This window comes from Pseudopodoces humilis, chromosome 10 (assembly GCF_049639895.1).
Source record: "Pseudopodoces humilis isolate 2021_Gansu_Grassland_sample_001 chromosome 10, ASM4963989v1, whole genome shotgun sequence".
Taxonomy (NCBI): domain Eukaryota; kingdom Metazoa; phylum Chordata; class Aves; order Passeriformes; family Paridae; genus Pseudopodoces; species Pseudopodoces humilis.
In genome coordinates, this window is record NC_142209.1 from 12285708 (window position 1) to 12302322 (window position 16615).

General features: G+C 38.3%; 1 protein-coding gene across 2 annotated transcripts in view; it reads left to right on the forward strand.

Annotated features, from left to right (window-relative positions):
• The window catches only part of COL11A1 (collagen type XI alpha 1 chain), a 133716-nt gene that overhangs the window by 93624 nt on the left and 23477 nt on the right, over window positions 1-16615 (forward strand). For both annotated transcript variants that reach the window (XM_088060257.1, XM_005520930.3), the window contains 12 exons: window positions 104-157; window positions 1112-1219; window positions 1984-2073; window positions 2361-2414; window positions 7731-7838; window positions 8330-8437; window positions 9503-9556; window positions 13049-13102; window positions 13669-13776; window positions 14291-14344; window positions 15268-15321; window positions 15423-15476. In XM_088060257.1, coding sequence (XP_087916383.1) covers window positions 104-157; window positions 1112-1219; window positions 1984-2073; window positions 2361-2414; window positions 7731-7838; window positions 8330-8437; window positions 9503-9556; window positions 13049-13102; window positions 13669-13776; window positions 14291-14344; window positions 15268-15321; window positions 15423-15476 — 900 coding nt within the window. The remainder of the gene's footprint in view (window positions 1-103; window positions 158-1111; window positions 1220-1983; window positions 2074-2360; window positions 2415-7730; window positions 7839-8329; window positions 8438-9502; window positions 9557-13048; window positions 13103-13668; window positions 13777-14290; window positions 14345-15267; window positions 15322-15422; window positions 15477-16615) is intronic.

Sequence of the window (16615 nt, forward strand, 5' to 3'; positions counted from 1 at the left end):
ATGTATGACATGGAATTTCTCATTCACGTCTTCAGCACACATATGAGTTTTGCTCTTCTATAACTTGTAAAGAGAAATGTAATATTCTATAATTATTTCACAGGGTTTTCAAGGAAAAACTGGTCCTCCTGGTCCTGGTGGTGTTGTTGGCCCTCAGGTACACAATTTAATTTCATAGTTGACTTCATGAGACCAACATTTAATGGTTGCATTATGGATAAGGCAGTTGCTTTTACTGTATTGAAAGGACCTTTTCTATCAAAAGTTAATAAAATGGTTATATTAACTTCTGTAACAGAAGTTGCATAACAATAATAGAAAGCAATACTCAGTAATCATCACTGATTCCACAAAGATATGAAAATATTTGGGTTACCTTTACACTTTGTTTTATGCTTTAGTTTGGTTTTTCTGTTGGTTTATTGTTGTTTCAGGGGTTTTTTATGTGATTATGAAATTGGTGGTTTACAGAAGTCAAGGAGACAGATTTCTCTACCATTAAACATTTTAGAAAGAACAATGTAATGTGTGAATTTCTTGTCAGAGAAAAATTATCAGTAACTTTTATATTGTGGAGATATAAATTATAGAAATTTTATTTGATTTAACTTTATTAATTTACAACTTAATCAAGCATTTAGAGCTTTTTTAGCTAATTCCCTCAGTGGAACTTTCCTGATAGGGAGTCTAAAGAGAGATCTTTCAACTCTCCTGCCTTACAATTCTTATTATTCAGAAAAACAACAGTACAGAATTGTTTCAAGACGAGAATAGCACATGGATTTCTCTTCCATGTCGTTTTTGTAACCTTCTCCCATACACGCTGTGTTTTAAAGCTTCAGTGCTTAAGGAACCAGGTCAGGATTTCACTCTTTGGAAGCTGCACAGACGTATCTGCAGGCAAAATGCAATGCAAGATTTATTTTATAGGACAAAGATATTTTGTAAGTCAGCCTTGCCTGGAGGGAAGGTGAGGAATGTATGCTAACCAATGGCAAAACTCTGGAAACATAACAGTGGGATATTGAGAATCTGCTCCTCTCCACTTCCTCCCACACCCCACAAGATATTTGATTACTTCAGGCGACTAAAGCTGTACTTCTGTGCTTAGGGTCCTACGGGTGAGACTGGACCAATTGGTGAAAGAGGCCATCCAGGTCCTCCTGGTCCCCCAGGTGAACAAGGCCTCCCAGGTGCTGCAGGAAAAGAAGGTGCTAAGGTAGGCTGTGGCTTTGGGGAACAAACAGGAAGGGACAGATAAACTGCTGACAGTGTGACATTTCAAATCATCATGTAGACACACAGAATAAAATCAAAACGTACAGCGTAAAATCATGATTGGCAGGTTTCAGCCAGAAGGACTTGGAAGACTGGAAGATTCCAATTTTAGAGCTTTGTCTGCTTTCATTGAAATAATGAGAATTCTATTGAGCCAAAAATTAATATTTTTGTAATAAAAACTTTTTTAAAAATCGCTTGCATATACTATGCATTCAATACGGACATACTTAGTAATGACATATTCACACCCAGGTAGGAAATTGAACATTGGCATTTAAAGTCAGATGTGTAGTAGTGAATAAAAGGCAGAATTTCACTGAATAAATGTAACTCCTTGCTTAATTTTTGGCTACCATTGGGGAACAAGAAAAATATTACTTATCTAGTTACTATGTAATTCTACTCAATTTTTGATTATAAGTGGGTATCAAATTTTTTTATTGAATGTATCATTAAACATGCTTTTATGGCTTGTTACGTTTTTCATTATTTGTATTCCATAACTGGTACTGTATTTTGTCAAAGTTCATTATGAATTTAAGCCCAGGCTATTGTATTGATAAAAGAATTAGTGGGTGAATAGCTGGGGACACATTCTTTGTTTTCATTACTATAACTAGGGTCTGGTAGTTAACTTTCATCGCTCACTGTGCACATAATTTTTAAGCATATTTTTTAATCAAAATTTAATATGTTTCCCAGGGTGATCCAGGCCCTCAAGGCATTCCTGGTAAAGATGGACCAGCAGGTCTTCGGGGTTTCCCTGGAGAGAGAGGCCTTCCAGGTGGTCAGGTATGATATAAGCACTAGAGCAATTGCCATGATATTTCTAAATAAAAGAAACAATGTATTAACTCCTTTATTTCATTAAGTCTTCTACTGTGCTTAAGATAAATGCAGTAAGGGAATAGACATCAAGAATCCAACATTGTCAAATATAATTGGCCAGATAAGAAGAAAGGAATTTATTCTGGTTTGTTTCTTTGGATCTTTATATTTTTCCTATTATACGTGTTGCAAAATCACTCTTGAACTTTCCAGTTTAGTAGACAAGCTTTTTTTTCCTTTTCATTTTTTAGGGTCCAGCTGGTCTGAAAGGAGGGGAAGGTCCACAGGGTCCACCTGGCCCAATGGTAAGTAAACATAATAATTTTTTGGAAATATAAACAATATTACCTAAGAACTTTTTTTCTTCTTTAGATGCTGTGGTGTTTTCATTAATGCAGACTGTAAAGCAGCAGACAGATCAGACCTCTACTAAGTATTCATACTAATAAACATACAGGGATTATGAACGTAGAGAATATCTGAAGCCTTCTGCCACTAGATTTAGTTATGCCATTTACTTGCCACTCAATACTTATCACTTATACAGATTGGTTTTGAGATGAGAGAGGTTTTCCACAGAGGAAAAATCCATGAATAGTGACTGGTGGACTCATGCTGTTGTGGTGGGCTTGCCTTGGCTGGATGTCAGGTGCCCACCAAGCTGCTCTGTCCCTGCCCTCCTCAGCTGGACAGGAGAAGACAGGATACACTGAAAGGCTTGTGAGTCAAGATAAGGACAGGGAGATCAACCACCATCTACATCATGGACAAAACAGACAGGAAAATGAGTTTAACTTACTTTCAATCAAATCAGAGTAGGATAGATAAGGAGAAACAGAAACAAAGTCTGAAAACACCTTCTCCCCACCCTCCCTTCCTCTCAGGCTGAGCTTCTGATTTTTGCTTTATTCTTCCCCCAAGCAGTGCAGGAGAGCAGGGAATGGCCCTCAGTTCATCACACGTTTTCACTCCTTCCTCCTCGTGGGCAGGACTCCTGACACTCTTCCCCTGCTCCAGTGTGGGGTCCCTTGGCTATGAGGCAGTCCTCCACGAACTCCTCCAGCGTGAGCTCTTCACGAGCTGCTCCAGCCTGGGTCCCCCCCAGGTGCAGTCCTTCAGGAGCAGGCTGCTCTGGTGTGGAGCCCTCTCACTTAGGGGTTCAGCACACAGGCCCATCTGGGAGCTGGTGTCAGCTCCACTGGACATGGGGAAAAGTGGCATCTTCTCCCAGAAGTCAGCCCTGTAGTCCCCTGCTACCAAACCCTTGTCATGCAAACCCAGCACTCCTACATTGCCTTTGTACAACTGTATAAAATCATCTCATGCAGGAATTTTCCTTCTTGGCATTTTAAGCTCAGTAGTAAAGTATTCAAGTTTCCCATTCTCTGTTGTCATGCTTTATGCAAAGAAGTTCTGCAAGGATGCACTGGCATTCAAAACATGGTAGAGTTATTCCCAAATTGTGTGAATTGTGTTGATTTTGACAGTCTTGTCAACTTGTTTCTTTTATTCAGTGCAATTGAGGTTAAAAAAGAAAAGTATCAATCATCACAGCTATTCATGTTAGAAAAAAGAAAGTAATGGAGGAGCTGAATTTCTATGTGCTTCAACAAAGCTCTCTTATGTCCATGCAATTCATATTCAGATTAGAATGCATTAAACAAGGATAAAAAGCCACACATGGTACAGTACAAGTAATATATGGGACTTGAATTCTTAAAATGAATTATTGAATTCTTAATGCCAATAACCTGAATTTACAGTTCTTAACACTGTGCAGTATACATATGTTCCCAAAAAGCACCAAAACAAAGAATGGAATGGAATGGAATGGAATGGAATGGAATGGAATGGAATGGAATGGAATGGAATGGAATGGAATGGAATGGAATAGAATGGAATCTAGTAGGGAGAGTCAAAAGGGATATCATCTTACCCATCTGAAGAACCTGAAATGTTAAAAGAAAGGATAAATCAAAGCCAAGAAAGCATAGACCAGAATAGTCTCTTCAATCTAAAGGTCATGTCTAGATTTTTGTTGAAGAAGCCCCTAAGGCTGGACTGACCTCTCAAGCAGATGCTTCAGGTGCAGTGACCCAGAGCTCTTCTGAGCACGTACAGAGCAGCCAGCACAGGCAAAGCTGATGTGTGACACAGCCCCCTTGGCCAGCCAGCATTGTCCACACAGGAGCTGTCATGTCATGGGTCCTCAGAAAGACACATCACACAAGATGTGAGGCAAAAGCACACCTTATGTAGTGATAGTTGTCTGTATTCTGAAATGCATATGTTTGAATTGAAATTCAGATGGTCCATGTTTTTCTAATTTTATAGGGTGTATATAAGTTAGTGTTTTACTTGAAAACATCAGAGCTTTTTTGAGGAGGATGTCTCAGTTATCCCCATTTACCAGACTTTGGTTCAAATCACGGAGCTCTCTTAGAGCTCATGAATAGTATTCCTTTCATGTGAAACTAAATTGGTAGAGAAAATCCAGGAGCACCATTAATGCTCCCCAGCTAATGGGAGTTCAGTGCCAGACTGCAATTATCATTAATTATAGTCCAGAAACAGACAGGGTATGGGCGTCAGGAGCACACTACCGAGGACTTCAGTTCATAAAACTGTTCCTGTTGGGGCCACCCTTCCTGCTAAGGTAAACAGTCATAGAAAGAAACCCTTAGGAGGCTAAGAATTTTTTGCATATAGTTTTTCCTGTCTTTAAGAAATACATGTAGTGGTAGCAGGCATTGAAAGAGAGTTTGAAGGGCAAAATTTTTAATTTTTTTAAATATATTTTGAGTTCACTGTAGTGCAAGCAGGCCACTTGAGGTACAAACAGGAGCAAGTTGCCCTGAAAGTATTCCAATATTCCTCAGTAGGATTTTTATCTGTTTCATCTTTAATTACTAAGTTGTTATCTCGAAACGGTATTCAGTGAAATAAAGGTGTGTAGGTGCCCTTAATTCTGGGTTTCTGTGAACCTTCAAGCACCACAATTAAACCACAATTGCTTGCTTTTTTTCACAGAAGCTCACAGCAGACCATGAGCATCAAATAGTCTGAAAATATTTTCCCATCTATTTTTAGCCAAGTGCGGGTACACACAGAAGTGTAATTGTAGTAGAGTCTTTGTTTGCCATTTATAATAGGAAAAGAATCCATGCCACTGGCTGACTTTCCTGCGATTCCCTGCCAATACCAATTGTTTCTAACTAGCATATATAGTCAATTATAAGCTTTATTTGGCTGGTGCATACATCTGCAAGCATACCAAACAAATGACTGCTCCAAATACTGTGCATGCCAATTACTCTGTTTAGAGGGATTTGAACAAAAGAAAGAGATGCATGAATGCATGTCAGAGCAAGAGGGGGTTCTGCAGGATTGAGGGGGGTATATTTTCATGGTGTGGGTTTTTTTGGGGGGGATGGTTGTGGTTGATTTTTTGTTATTTTGGGGGGGCTGAGTTTTTTTAACAGTTCTCTTTTATCTGCCTTCTTTGTTGCTTCTGTTTGTTTTTTTCCCTTCTCCTACTACCATGTGGAATGCTGAATGCTGATGAGACAAAGCTTTTGGAATGTCAAGCAGTCATTTTTCATTTGCTCATTTAGGAATAGGATGCTCAAATTAGACTCAGAACAAGCCAGCTGTAGGCTACCCAATTATCAGTACTGAACTATCTAGAGCTATCTTCATCTATCTGACAACAGTTTACAGTCATGTTCACTTGTTGAGCATTTGTTAACCCTCAGTAAAAGGTATTGCTACTACATGCAATGTACACAATAGCTGTCATTACATATCCCTTCACAGCAAGTGAGATAAAACCAAGGTTGCTAATGAATTTATAGCAGCAATACAAGACAAAATATGACACTTCCTTTCTGTAGAAAAGTTAAAAAAATCCAAACCCAAACAAATTAATAAAAAGATTCCAGGATGTGAGTATCACGAGACCAAACGTGAACAAGTTTCATAACATAAGGAGCATGTTTTATAGCAGGACAGAGTGACCAGAAAAAAAACCAAACAAAACAAAATAAACAAAACACAGAAAGAGAGAACAGATTTAAGAAGCTGCTTTAAATGCTTTTCTGATTTGGGACTATAATTTAATATGTTCTGCTGTGCTCAGAGGCGTTATCTCAGAGAAAGTTCCTTGAAAATAGAATTTGTAGTCCCTCTTCATAACTCATGTGAAATGCAAAGATAAATGTGAAAAGTTGGCTGATTAAAAAGAGCTACTGGAAATTATGTCCTCTGTTAGTGTCTGCTGTCTGACACAGGAAAGATCTATGAGTATCTGGGCTTTTTCCTCTCTATTCTTACATCCTCCTGATGAGATAACCTAAAATTGTTTAGCTTATGAGAGCTGACAAGATCAGAGACCATGGTAGTATGGCTGTAGGGTAATGACTTTTTCTTGTTGAATTCACTGAAGCCTTGGGAACTAAAATAACAGAAATAGGACAGAAACTTTGGCAACCACCCGGACTTAAGCCCCAGCACCTGGAAGGAAAATGTCATCTATGATTTCCATAAAAATACTTCGTTTAAACACTCATGCAGATTTAGAACTTACTGAAATAACTTGCTAAAATACTTTGAGAAACCATTCATCATTCTTTTCTGTCACATTTATGTGGAGGGAAAAGCGCCTTATTATGAAATTAGTACCAGTTATGCTGATGAGATCAGTCCAGGACAAGTTTGTCACGAGTAAAAGCAAAAAAATAGGGTGCTCATAAGTGAAAGCATCTTAAAATTCCAGTATCTAAAAGACAGCAAATTTTATCTTGCTGAAACATGAAAAAAAGTCTATTTAGAGTCTCAGAGTACTCCACCTACTACTTTTCAATTCTGTGATGTATCATTCCACTTCTAGTGTATCAACTGGAGAAGTGAAATTACCAATCATAACTTTGAAGTGTTGCAAACTATCTTGAAGGTGTAAAGTTGAAAAGTTGGGGACATATTTTTGTACAGCAAACAAACATTTAACAGTACTCTCTTAATGCAAAAATTTTAAATTATTTAAAGACAGAAAACATTTAATTTTTAATATTCCATTTTTAACTTTTTCTGTGCTTATCTAAAGATGCCTGTACATACAAATCCTCCTTTGTAGAACAGTCTAAAATAGTCACTATACTTCAATGGATTTTTACAGAGGTGAATTGAAATGCAGAAATGTGATCATCACAGCAATGAACAGCACAAAACTTTACCATTAGTTTTGGCTGTGGTGTTGCTTAGTTCTGTATTTTGATGTGGTGAATATTCTTTTATCAAAGTAGTGTGTTAATATATTTTGAAAACATAGAGGGAAATAAGTTCTTGAAAACAAGCTGTTTTTAAGGACACTCTCATTATGATGAACAAGTACAGAAAGTGGTATTTACAAAAAATAGAATTAGTGTTGTATGAACGGTATTGAGAATGAACTTCAAGTCGGTCCTTGCAGCCTTTTTCCTTTACTTGCACACACGATGGATGCACAACCTTCAACCAGCTGAACTCGCACTGCTAAACAGCTTCTCTGTTGACTTGCCTCGTGAAAACCACCAGCATCACCAGGGCTGTCTCAGAATTCCTTCATCCCCGGTTTCTCCTTGCAGGGCTCGCCAGGAGAGCGTGGAGCCGCGGGCACTGCTGGACCCATCGGTCTGCCCGGCCGCCCTGGCCCCCAGGGACCCCCCGGCCCCGCCGGAGAGAAGGGAGCTCCTGTGAGTAACCACAGGGACACAAAACTGAGCCAGCACTTTTCATTCCAGAATGCTACTTGTAACCACTCTGGCATTTGCCTGTTCAATATGTATCCTCAGAATATCCAACCTACTCATTTTAGAGTTACAAATATGTACATAGTAAAGCATTTCTTATTGTGCTCTCTAAGACCAGGAAGGGTTAAACCTGCTAATGCCACAGCAAGGAGTGGCTATAAATCGGTCTTTCATTAAAACTTTGTAGCCAGCCACTCTGCATTAGAGTACAAGTGTATTTGACATCGGCTTCCATTATTACTTCATAGAATTCTCATATATACTCTCTTCCCTTGATAGTTTTCTTTCTGTTGTGGTGTTTTCTGTTTTGTTGGAGGGTTTTTTTGGAGGGGGGTGAGTTTTATTAATTTTGTATTGGTACTGTGACTCCCTGTACTGAAGTTTTCATTACTCTCCTGTGATAATGTGTATTGCTTCATTTTCTTCAAAACTAGGGTGAAAAAGGTCCCCAAGGTCCAGCTGGACGTGATGGAATACAGGGCCCTGTAGGACTTCCTGGTCCTGCTGGTCCTAGTGGTTCTCCTGGAGAAGATGGTGACAAGGTGAATCATTATAATTGGTATTAATGCATCTGGGAGAAGTGCATCAAGAGAAGATGTCAGTACAGTTCTCTGTAGCTTTCATCACAATAAATAAGGTGATGAAGCAACAAATCTTATCCCTGCCTCCCCCAAATTCCCTCTGCCTACTGCAAAAAATACCTAAAAACCACTTCTATAAGCAAATGTCTGAAGGACAGATGCCATGGGACATTGGGATTTGTGTTAAAAAACTAGTAGAATAACATTTATCCTGGCAAAGAAACAAGGATGGAAGTGTGGCAAAATAGGGAAATGATGCCAAAATTGATTTTTGCCTGTTTTAGAAACTTGGTCTACTGAATGAGTAAGATGAAATGGCTTCAGTAACATACAGGGATTCAGAACCACCAGAAGTTATGCTGATAGGTTGAGGGTGTCAAAATAATTATGTTCACAGTAGAGATATTCTGTTGACTTCTGGCAGAATTTAGCATACCACACCTTTCAGGATCATCTGGTGTGGTTGCTTGACCCAGCACTTCTCTGTTACTTAGCACAGGGTAAAGGTAAAGATTTCAACATTCATTTTTGTGATGCATGAGTGTTTTTTATCCCACAGACAGTATTTTCTGTGATTTAATTTAATTGTGTCTTTTTATTGTATAAAGAAAACATTATTTTCTAATGTGGTTTCTTGGTGATTTGAATAATTTTGAGGGTTTGAAATACTGTACACTGCAGTGAGAAGCATTTGTTCCATCATAAACAGTTATATGAGTCTGTAAATCAGGGTACTTTCATTATAAGTTCATATTGAAGGCAGCATGAGCAACACAATTTCCTGTATTTAGTTGCATTATACTTCAAAGCCCGGTCTTGTTGCCCTTTTCAATGCAGAAATCAATATCTGGATTAATATGACATATTATTGATCACTGCAGAATTGCTCCCTTTAGGCTTGAAGCAGCAGCATAAAAAGTAGAATATTCATATCAAAGGGAACATTTAGAGATACTGTGATACTGACTTCAGCTAAGTGTGAAGGAGACTGTTTTAAACGAGTTTAACTTTTAATTTCAATTACAGGGTGAAATTGGTGAACCAGGTCAGAAAGGAAGTAAAGGTGACAAAGGAGAAAACGTGAGTAGCAAAATCCTTTGTGTATTGCATCTATTCTTTATAAATAAAAAGTGTTCATGCATGAAGTATGCAGGTAGCCTTGCTACATAAATGATCAGAAACAAAGACACTTAAAATGTTCCTTCAAAATAATGTTCTTTTAATGCAACACTAGAGGTTTGTACTCACAAATCCCAACATGTATTCAGTATTGCTCATATTCCTAGAGATTACAGAATCATTACAAAATGTAAACTACATTCTTAAGCACCTTTCCTGTATCAGTGAAATTCCTCCACTCTGCATTTGATCTGGAGAAACCAAGCATTCCCATACGTTCTCTTTCTGTGCTGAACTTCACTGACTGCATTGGGTGAACATACCCAGCTTTGGCTTCTTAGCCATGAGGATGAAAAATATAGAGACATACTAGAGGAATCTACTAATGTAGTTTTTCATTTTTTAGAGGTTATCTAATTCTTGGGGAGCACAATTAACTGATGGCATATGAAATGGCTTATACAAGTTTTCATATATTATCATTAGGTCTAATAGTGAACCTAGGACTAATCAGGTTCCTACTATTTTTATTTGACATTTTTCTGTCTTCAAAAAATAATTCTGAAGTTCAAACACTTCTGGTTTTTATTTAGGCCAGACATATAAAATTAAACTTTTTCACTGTGAAATTTGAAGCTAGAAGGAATAAAACAAACATTCATTTATTTCTGTTTGATTGTGGTTTCTTTCCCAAAAATTCAAAATGGTATGTTTTAACTTCTGTTCAATTTCAAGATAAAGTGGTACTTTACTGAATACATTTCCTTAAAATTGAGAAGTAATGGCAAAATGTTCCCTTTTATTGTTATATTTCAACACTTTTCACAATTAGCAAAGCTCCAAACTCATCACAGGGGTATTCATGGCTAAGTATATTTATCTTGAAAACAGTGTGATTTTTGAAATTAACAAGTTACAGAACAGTATATTACTATTAAAAATTACACCAAATTTATGGCTTACATATTATCATACTATCATGTTATCAATAATACATATTAGGATGTTTATGGGAGGATATGTACATACTCAAGAAAATCACAGGTCGTAGAATCACAGAATCACAGAATGGCTTGGGCTGGAAATGAGCTTCAGGATCAGCTAGTTCCAACCTCTGATCCAATTCCACTTTGCATGTGATCACAGGCACATCCTGTTTTCCCCTTTGCCATGCCTCTTCTGTAGAGATGCTTTGCATCAGAGAAATTCAGGAAGAAAACACAAACTGCACTCTTCTGTTTCAGATAATTTGAGCATAGCTAGTTATGCTGAGCATTAGGCTGTGACCACCGTTCCCATAGTGAGTACTGATGCATTTGGGCCTGTTCCAGAAGACCTGCTTTACAAATAAAGTATCTGCAGAATTATCATTTGAGAATGTATCCTGGACTCCCAGTCTCGAGGTTTAATGCACTTGAGAATACTACACATTTTTCTAGAAATACAGGATTCAGTGTTGAGTCCTTAGTTGAAGTGAATGTAACTCCAGTTGGAGTCACGTGTCTTGAATCTATTTGCCCTAAATTGCAGTTGTTCAACCCTGACAATTTCAGAATGTGTTTATTTTAAATCTGCTTTCCCTTCTACATGCTGGCAGATGCCTATTGGGGCAAGGAGAAAGGGCTTGTTGGTCACCTCTGAAAGGTTCTGAAGAGGAAGTACCCAGTTCTGAAAACACAGGACATAAAGAACAGATATTTACAATCTCAAACCACCACAAAAGGCCTTGGTGGGCATTTAGAGCCTGATCACAGCAAGGATCCTGATTAAAAAAAAATCCTGATCAAAGAACTGATTCATCTTTCCTGTTTAAGTAGAGCTGGAAAAATCTTCAATTCCCATTGAAACTAACAAAGATTTATTTTTGTGGGTTTGAAAATACTGTGCCTAACTCTGTTGGTGTATTCTAGCTAAGACAGCACAATTTTGTTGTTGATGTGCTGTCCTCTCTTGAACTTCAAAACCTCCACAGTTATCACAGCTGCCTTAATTAACTGAAGATTCTCTCATGATTCTGATCAGTCTTTCTCCATTTGCCCTCCTGAGCAATGGAAAAAAAGAATCTGGCCGTGTGTCCACATAACTCCTCATTAATCAATTGCAGAGTACATTCCAACAATGCTTTATATTAAAATGGCTTTTTAAATGAGTTTAAAAATGGATAGGCCTCATTCCAGAGCCTATAAAGTGAAGTACACTGAAGCATCTCAAAGAGTGTAGAAAAATCCATGCATGCCAAATCCCTTTCTCATGGTAACACTTCCCAGTCAGCTGGAGCATTCCTTGGAGTCCTTTCATTTAGATATGTCATTACAGAGGCTAGAAAGCTTTGTTTCATGTATTGCCATCAGGTATGGGACAAAAATAAAACTGTAAAAGGGAAGAAATACAGAACTTGATGCTTCATGCTCCTTAGAAAATAAAATGCTCCAAAATATATATAAAATCCAGAGAAAGAAATAAACTACAAAACTTAAGAAGTCCCTTTATTTAATTCCCCTTATAAAGGGCACAATAATCTAATTTTAGCCCTAACAAAGTCTGTAAATCCCAGCATTATTCAGTTCTAAACCAGAATTGGAAACCTAGAAATTGCAGGCAACTTGGCATCTGAAATAGACTAGAGTTAGCCAAGGCCAGGTTAGTGCCTGTTTTGTGCTTTTTTAGTGTCACTATCAGTCTGCTTCCTCTAGTGTTGCAAAAACAAGATCCAAACTACCACGTCATTTGAACCTCATCATAAAGTACTATCTTGCATTCCTGTACTCTGATAGCTTCATTATATCACATCTGCATGACTGACTTCTAATTATGTGCAATATAACTTAGTTATTATTCTGCAGGGAGAATGAAAAAAATATGTTCCTCTCAGAGACTGGTGGGGTTTTTTGCCATTCAGTTGAAAAGAGACTCAATATCAAAGAGAATGTTATTCCCAGTGCTCAGAAAGAACTTGCACTTTTTCATGTCTCCTGGAGGTCAAAATAAGCTTTGTGCAATTGCAAAAATAATAAGCAGTTTCATAAAAACTACTCCAAATAATAAGCATTTGAATTAAAGATATATTTTTAGATGGTGCTTTAAAGGTTGGGGGATATTCTGCATAAATCTTAGTTATGATATTTTTAATTGCAAAAAAAAATTCATTTTGATTCGTTTTTGCATGGAAATCTATTCTGAAACTATTCTATCTATTCATTAAAAATGAGCCTCTAACAAATGCCAGCATTGTCTATTATAGATGTGAAAAATCTGAGTTTTTGAGAGATAAATAGTTTGTACTAAACGGAAAGGACTTGTGAATGATGCTACATCCTTTATGGAGAAACATGGAAATGCTGAATAGATTGTGATCGTGCAGGTCGGGTTTTCTCTCATGTCTGTATTTGCTCTTAGTCTCATTGCAGATGTCACAATCACTAACTTGTCCTTTTGGATGTGTGTTTGTTGCAGGGTCCTCCGGGTCCACCAGGTCTGCAGGGTCCCGTTGGAGCCCCGGGTATAGCTGTAAGTAGCTTGTTCAGAGCCAGCCCCAACCTTGCATAACTCAGCTGATACTGACTTCTTTGTTTGCTCCTTCCTCAGGAATATATTTCAAAACACCACTAACAGTTCTGTCCCTGCCCACTTACGTGCAGTTCTTTATTGTAAACAAGCCTGCATGGGTGTTACTGTGTGGCAGATTTACTGCAGGGCAATATTTTGAAAAAGTTATTAAAAATTAAATACTGTAAATAGTGAATGTGGGCCATCCTTTCAGTGAACTTGCTTGGTGGTGTGTTTGGCAGCTCAGTACAGATGCAGTTAAAAGAATGTCTCAAGAGGGGGAATTCAGGGAAAATTTTTGTGAGACATGCAGCACTAACTGGCTTATATTAAACCAGAGCATGTGCTGGTATTCTGTTTGTGCAACAGATTTCGTCCAGCCAAGATGGTGAACATGCATTTGTAAAGACACCTGGTGTGATTCTGAGACCTTTTGTAGTTGTTTTCCAGCCATTTCCAGTCATGGAGTTTTTCCTGTTGTTATTATCAGAGCTGTGATAGTTTTCCTCCTCATTGTTTCCAAACAGGGAGGTGATGGAGAGCCAGGCCCAAGAGGTCAGCAAGGGATGTTTGGCCAAAAAGGTGATGAAGGTCCTCGAGGCTTCCCTGGGCCCCCAGGCCCTATTGGCTTACAGGTAAATTCCTTTATTATTTTACTTTACATCTGTAAGAACACTGATTTCTGTGTCAGAAAGTAAATTACTACTGTCTTCTATTAAATAAATTATAGCATACAGAGATTTTATGCAGCAGGACTTTATATATATATATATATATATATATATGTATATATATCACAGCATAAATTATCCAGACTCCCACCTGAGCTCTGGATAATCCTGGCAGTGATTTAAAATCACGCAGTTTAACCTTTCTGTATGCATTTTTTGGGGTCTTTTCCCCCCAGATTTATTGTGTCACCTAGTTTAAACATCCTAGGATTACCTATACATTTACTGTAATATGAAAAACTCCCTTCCCTTTCTTTCCATGTTAGTGCAAATAGATCTTTTTCTTCTTATTACACCATCCTGCCCCCTCCCAAGTTCAAAAGTTTGATGTGGAGATCTGATTTACATTGTTTCATATTGATTTATAAGTAAATATTCCAGGGATGCTACTTACAGTATTCTTCTCTGTGTTTTTTAGGGTCTGCCTGGCCCACCAGGTGAAAAAGGTGAAAATGGTGATGTGGGCCCAATGGTAAGACTTCTTCCCCACTGGTCACTCTGAAGGACATAAATATTCTCCATATATTATTGCATTTTATCTGTAGCTCACCATTTGATAAGATACTGCTCCTGAATTTGGAGACCAAGTATGAAACATTTTTGTAACATCAGCTCTCTCTGGGATTTACTTTGCTTTCCCACATCTATAATTATTAATGCAGAGATTTACATGACATGAGAAAATACTGAAAAAGAGATAGCAAAGCAGATGCTTTGTGTGCCTGAGACAGGACAATGACAGTCAGGTTCAGGAAAGAAAGAGGAAAAGTAGGTACCATTGCACCAGAGAGTCTGGAGCTGCCTTCCCCAAGTTCTGGCCATTGTTGTTAACATACAGCATCAGGTACCTGCAGGCCAGAAGATGGTAAACACTCTGGCTCTGTTTACTTTCCCTGGGTGATGCATTTTCCAGCTGTTTCTCCTGCTGACAATGCCTTGTGGGCTGTTCCTGACTGCCATGCAAGCTCTCTACATTCACCCCCAGCACCTTGTGCCAGGTCTGGATGCTTCACTCCTGCCCATCTGTAGGCACCATGGTGCAGCTCTGCCCCAGGGCTGTCACAGACACTTGAGCTGGTCCAGGGTCTCTGTCAGTGGGGTGGGCATGCAGAGAACCTGTAGGGAAGGAACCTCAGTCCTTCAGTCCTCAGGGGCTCCTGAGCATTGGGTTGTGTCCAGCTCAGGTACTGTGTGACACAGCCTGGGTATCCTGTCACCTTGTGAACTCACCCAGCAGGCAGCAGGCTGGCCCTGCTGTTCCTGCTGCATGGCAAAGATTAAAAGCCCTCTACAGATCGAGTATATTATTTTTTATTGGCCAGAAATTCTTCATGAGGATAACTATATTATATCTGTTCTATGATTTTGTCATATCACATTGTCTCTTTGATACAGGGTCCACCTGGCCCACCAGGTCCAAGAGGTCCCCAGGGTCCTAATGGAGCTGATGTAAGAATACACCTATTTTTTTTTTGTCTTGCTAATTGAGTAATAAGCACTCTCTTTTGGATAACGATACTTGGGATAACAAATATCTTTTATCACTTTAGGGTCCCCAAGGCCCCCCAGGCTCAATTGGCTCTGTTGGAGGTGTTGGTGAAAAGGTGAGTGTGGATGGAAACTTCATAGAAAGAGAAAATATTGGAATAGGAATGCTACATGACATTCATTCATTAAAATTATTTTCATTGCTACTTTCAGTTCTCTATTCAAAAAATTTTCTGCCAGGATATGGAGTGAGTTTGTTTGGGATTTGTTATTTTCATATTTTACCCAAGGAACATGCCAGATTGTATCTTCCGTGTTCTTAAAGGAAAGACAAGGAATGCAGGAACATAAGGGCTTTTATTCTGTGATTTATTTGAAGCAACAGAGTAAACTATTACATAGTGCTGAGAAAGAAAAAAGTTCAAAAGAGAATCTTAAAATACTTGTTTATGTTTATTTTATCAAGCTACATGACCTTGATCACATCACCTATGTAAGCCTAAAAGCCTTTTGCTGTAACGTTACAGATTTAACATTATTTTTTTGGAATGGAAAAGAAGATTCTGAATGGAGCATAAGTTGGAGGAAACAAAATAGAAATGTATTCTTTATAAATTGCTTATTGAGAAACTATGTAGATTGCTCTTGAGTTTTTAATAATTTGCCACAGAGTATCACATATATTCAAACACCAATGTCAGTGAATCCTAGAAAGATGTCTCTAAGAATCTCAGTATTGGTAGTTTTTCAGAAAGCTTTCCATATTAACTTTTCAGAACATGAAGCAAGATTTCCCTTTTTCTAACTAAAATAGTCTTTTAAAAGAATCTTCAGGTGTTTCATGTATTTTTTTTCTACATGCCCATCAACTGAATCACTTGCTAGTGCTCTAGAATGTGGCGAAGAGCGTCCTAGAGCAATGTAACATAATATTTGGTTTGATGGAGAAATGTCCTGCTTTGTCTCCCTTGTCCATTGAGAGCAGAGGGTAGTGAGCCCATGCAGATGTCATTGTGTCAAGCTGGCAGTGCCATCTTTCTCAGGATGTGGTTCTGAGTATCAGCTCACCTCTCAGGAGCAGCATTCTGGTGTTTTCAATCTTTTTTCCCCAAAATTGTACCAGACACTCAAAACACTATGCCCTCCTGTTTGACTGTATTATTAACAAGGCTATTCCTTCTAATGTCCCAAGTTCATGACATTGTTCATCCAGTCTACTTTAAAAAAGAACTTGGCATCGTGGAGGACTGCAGGA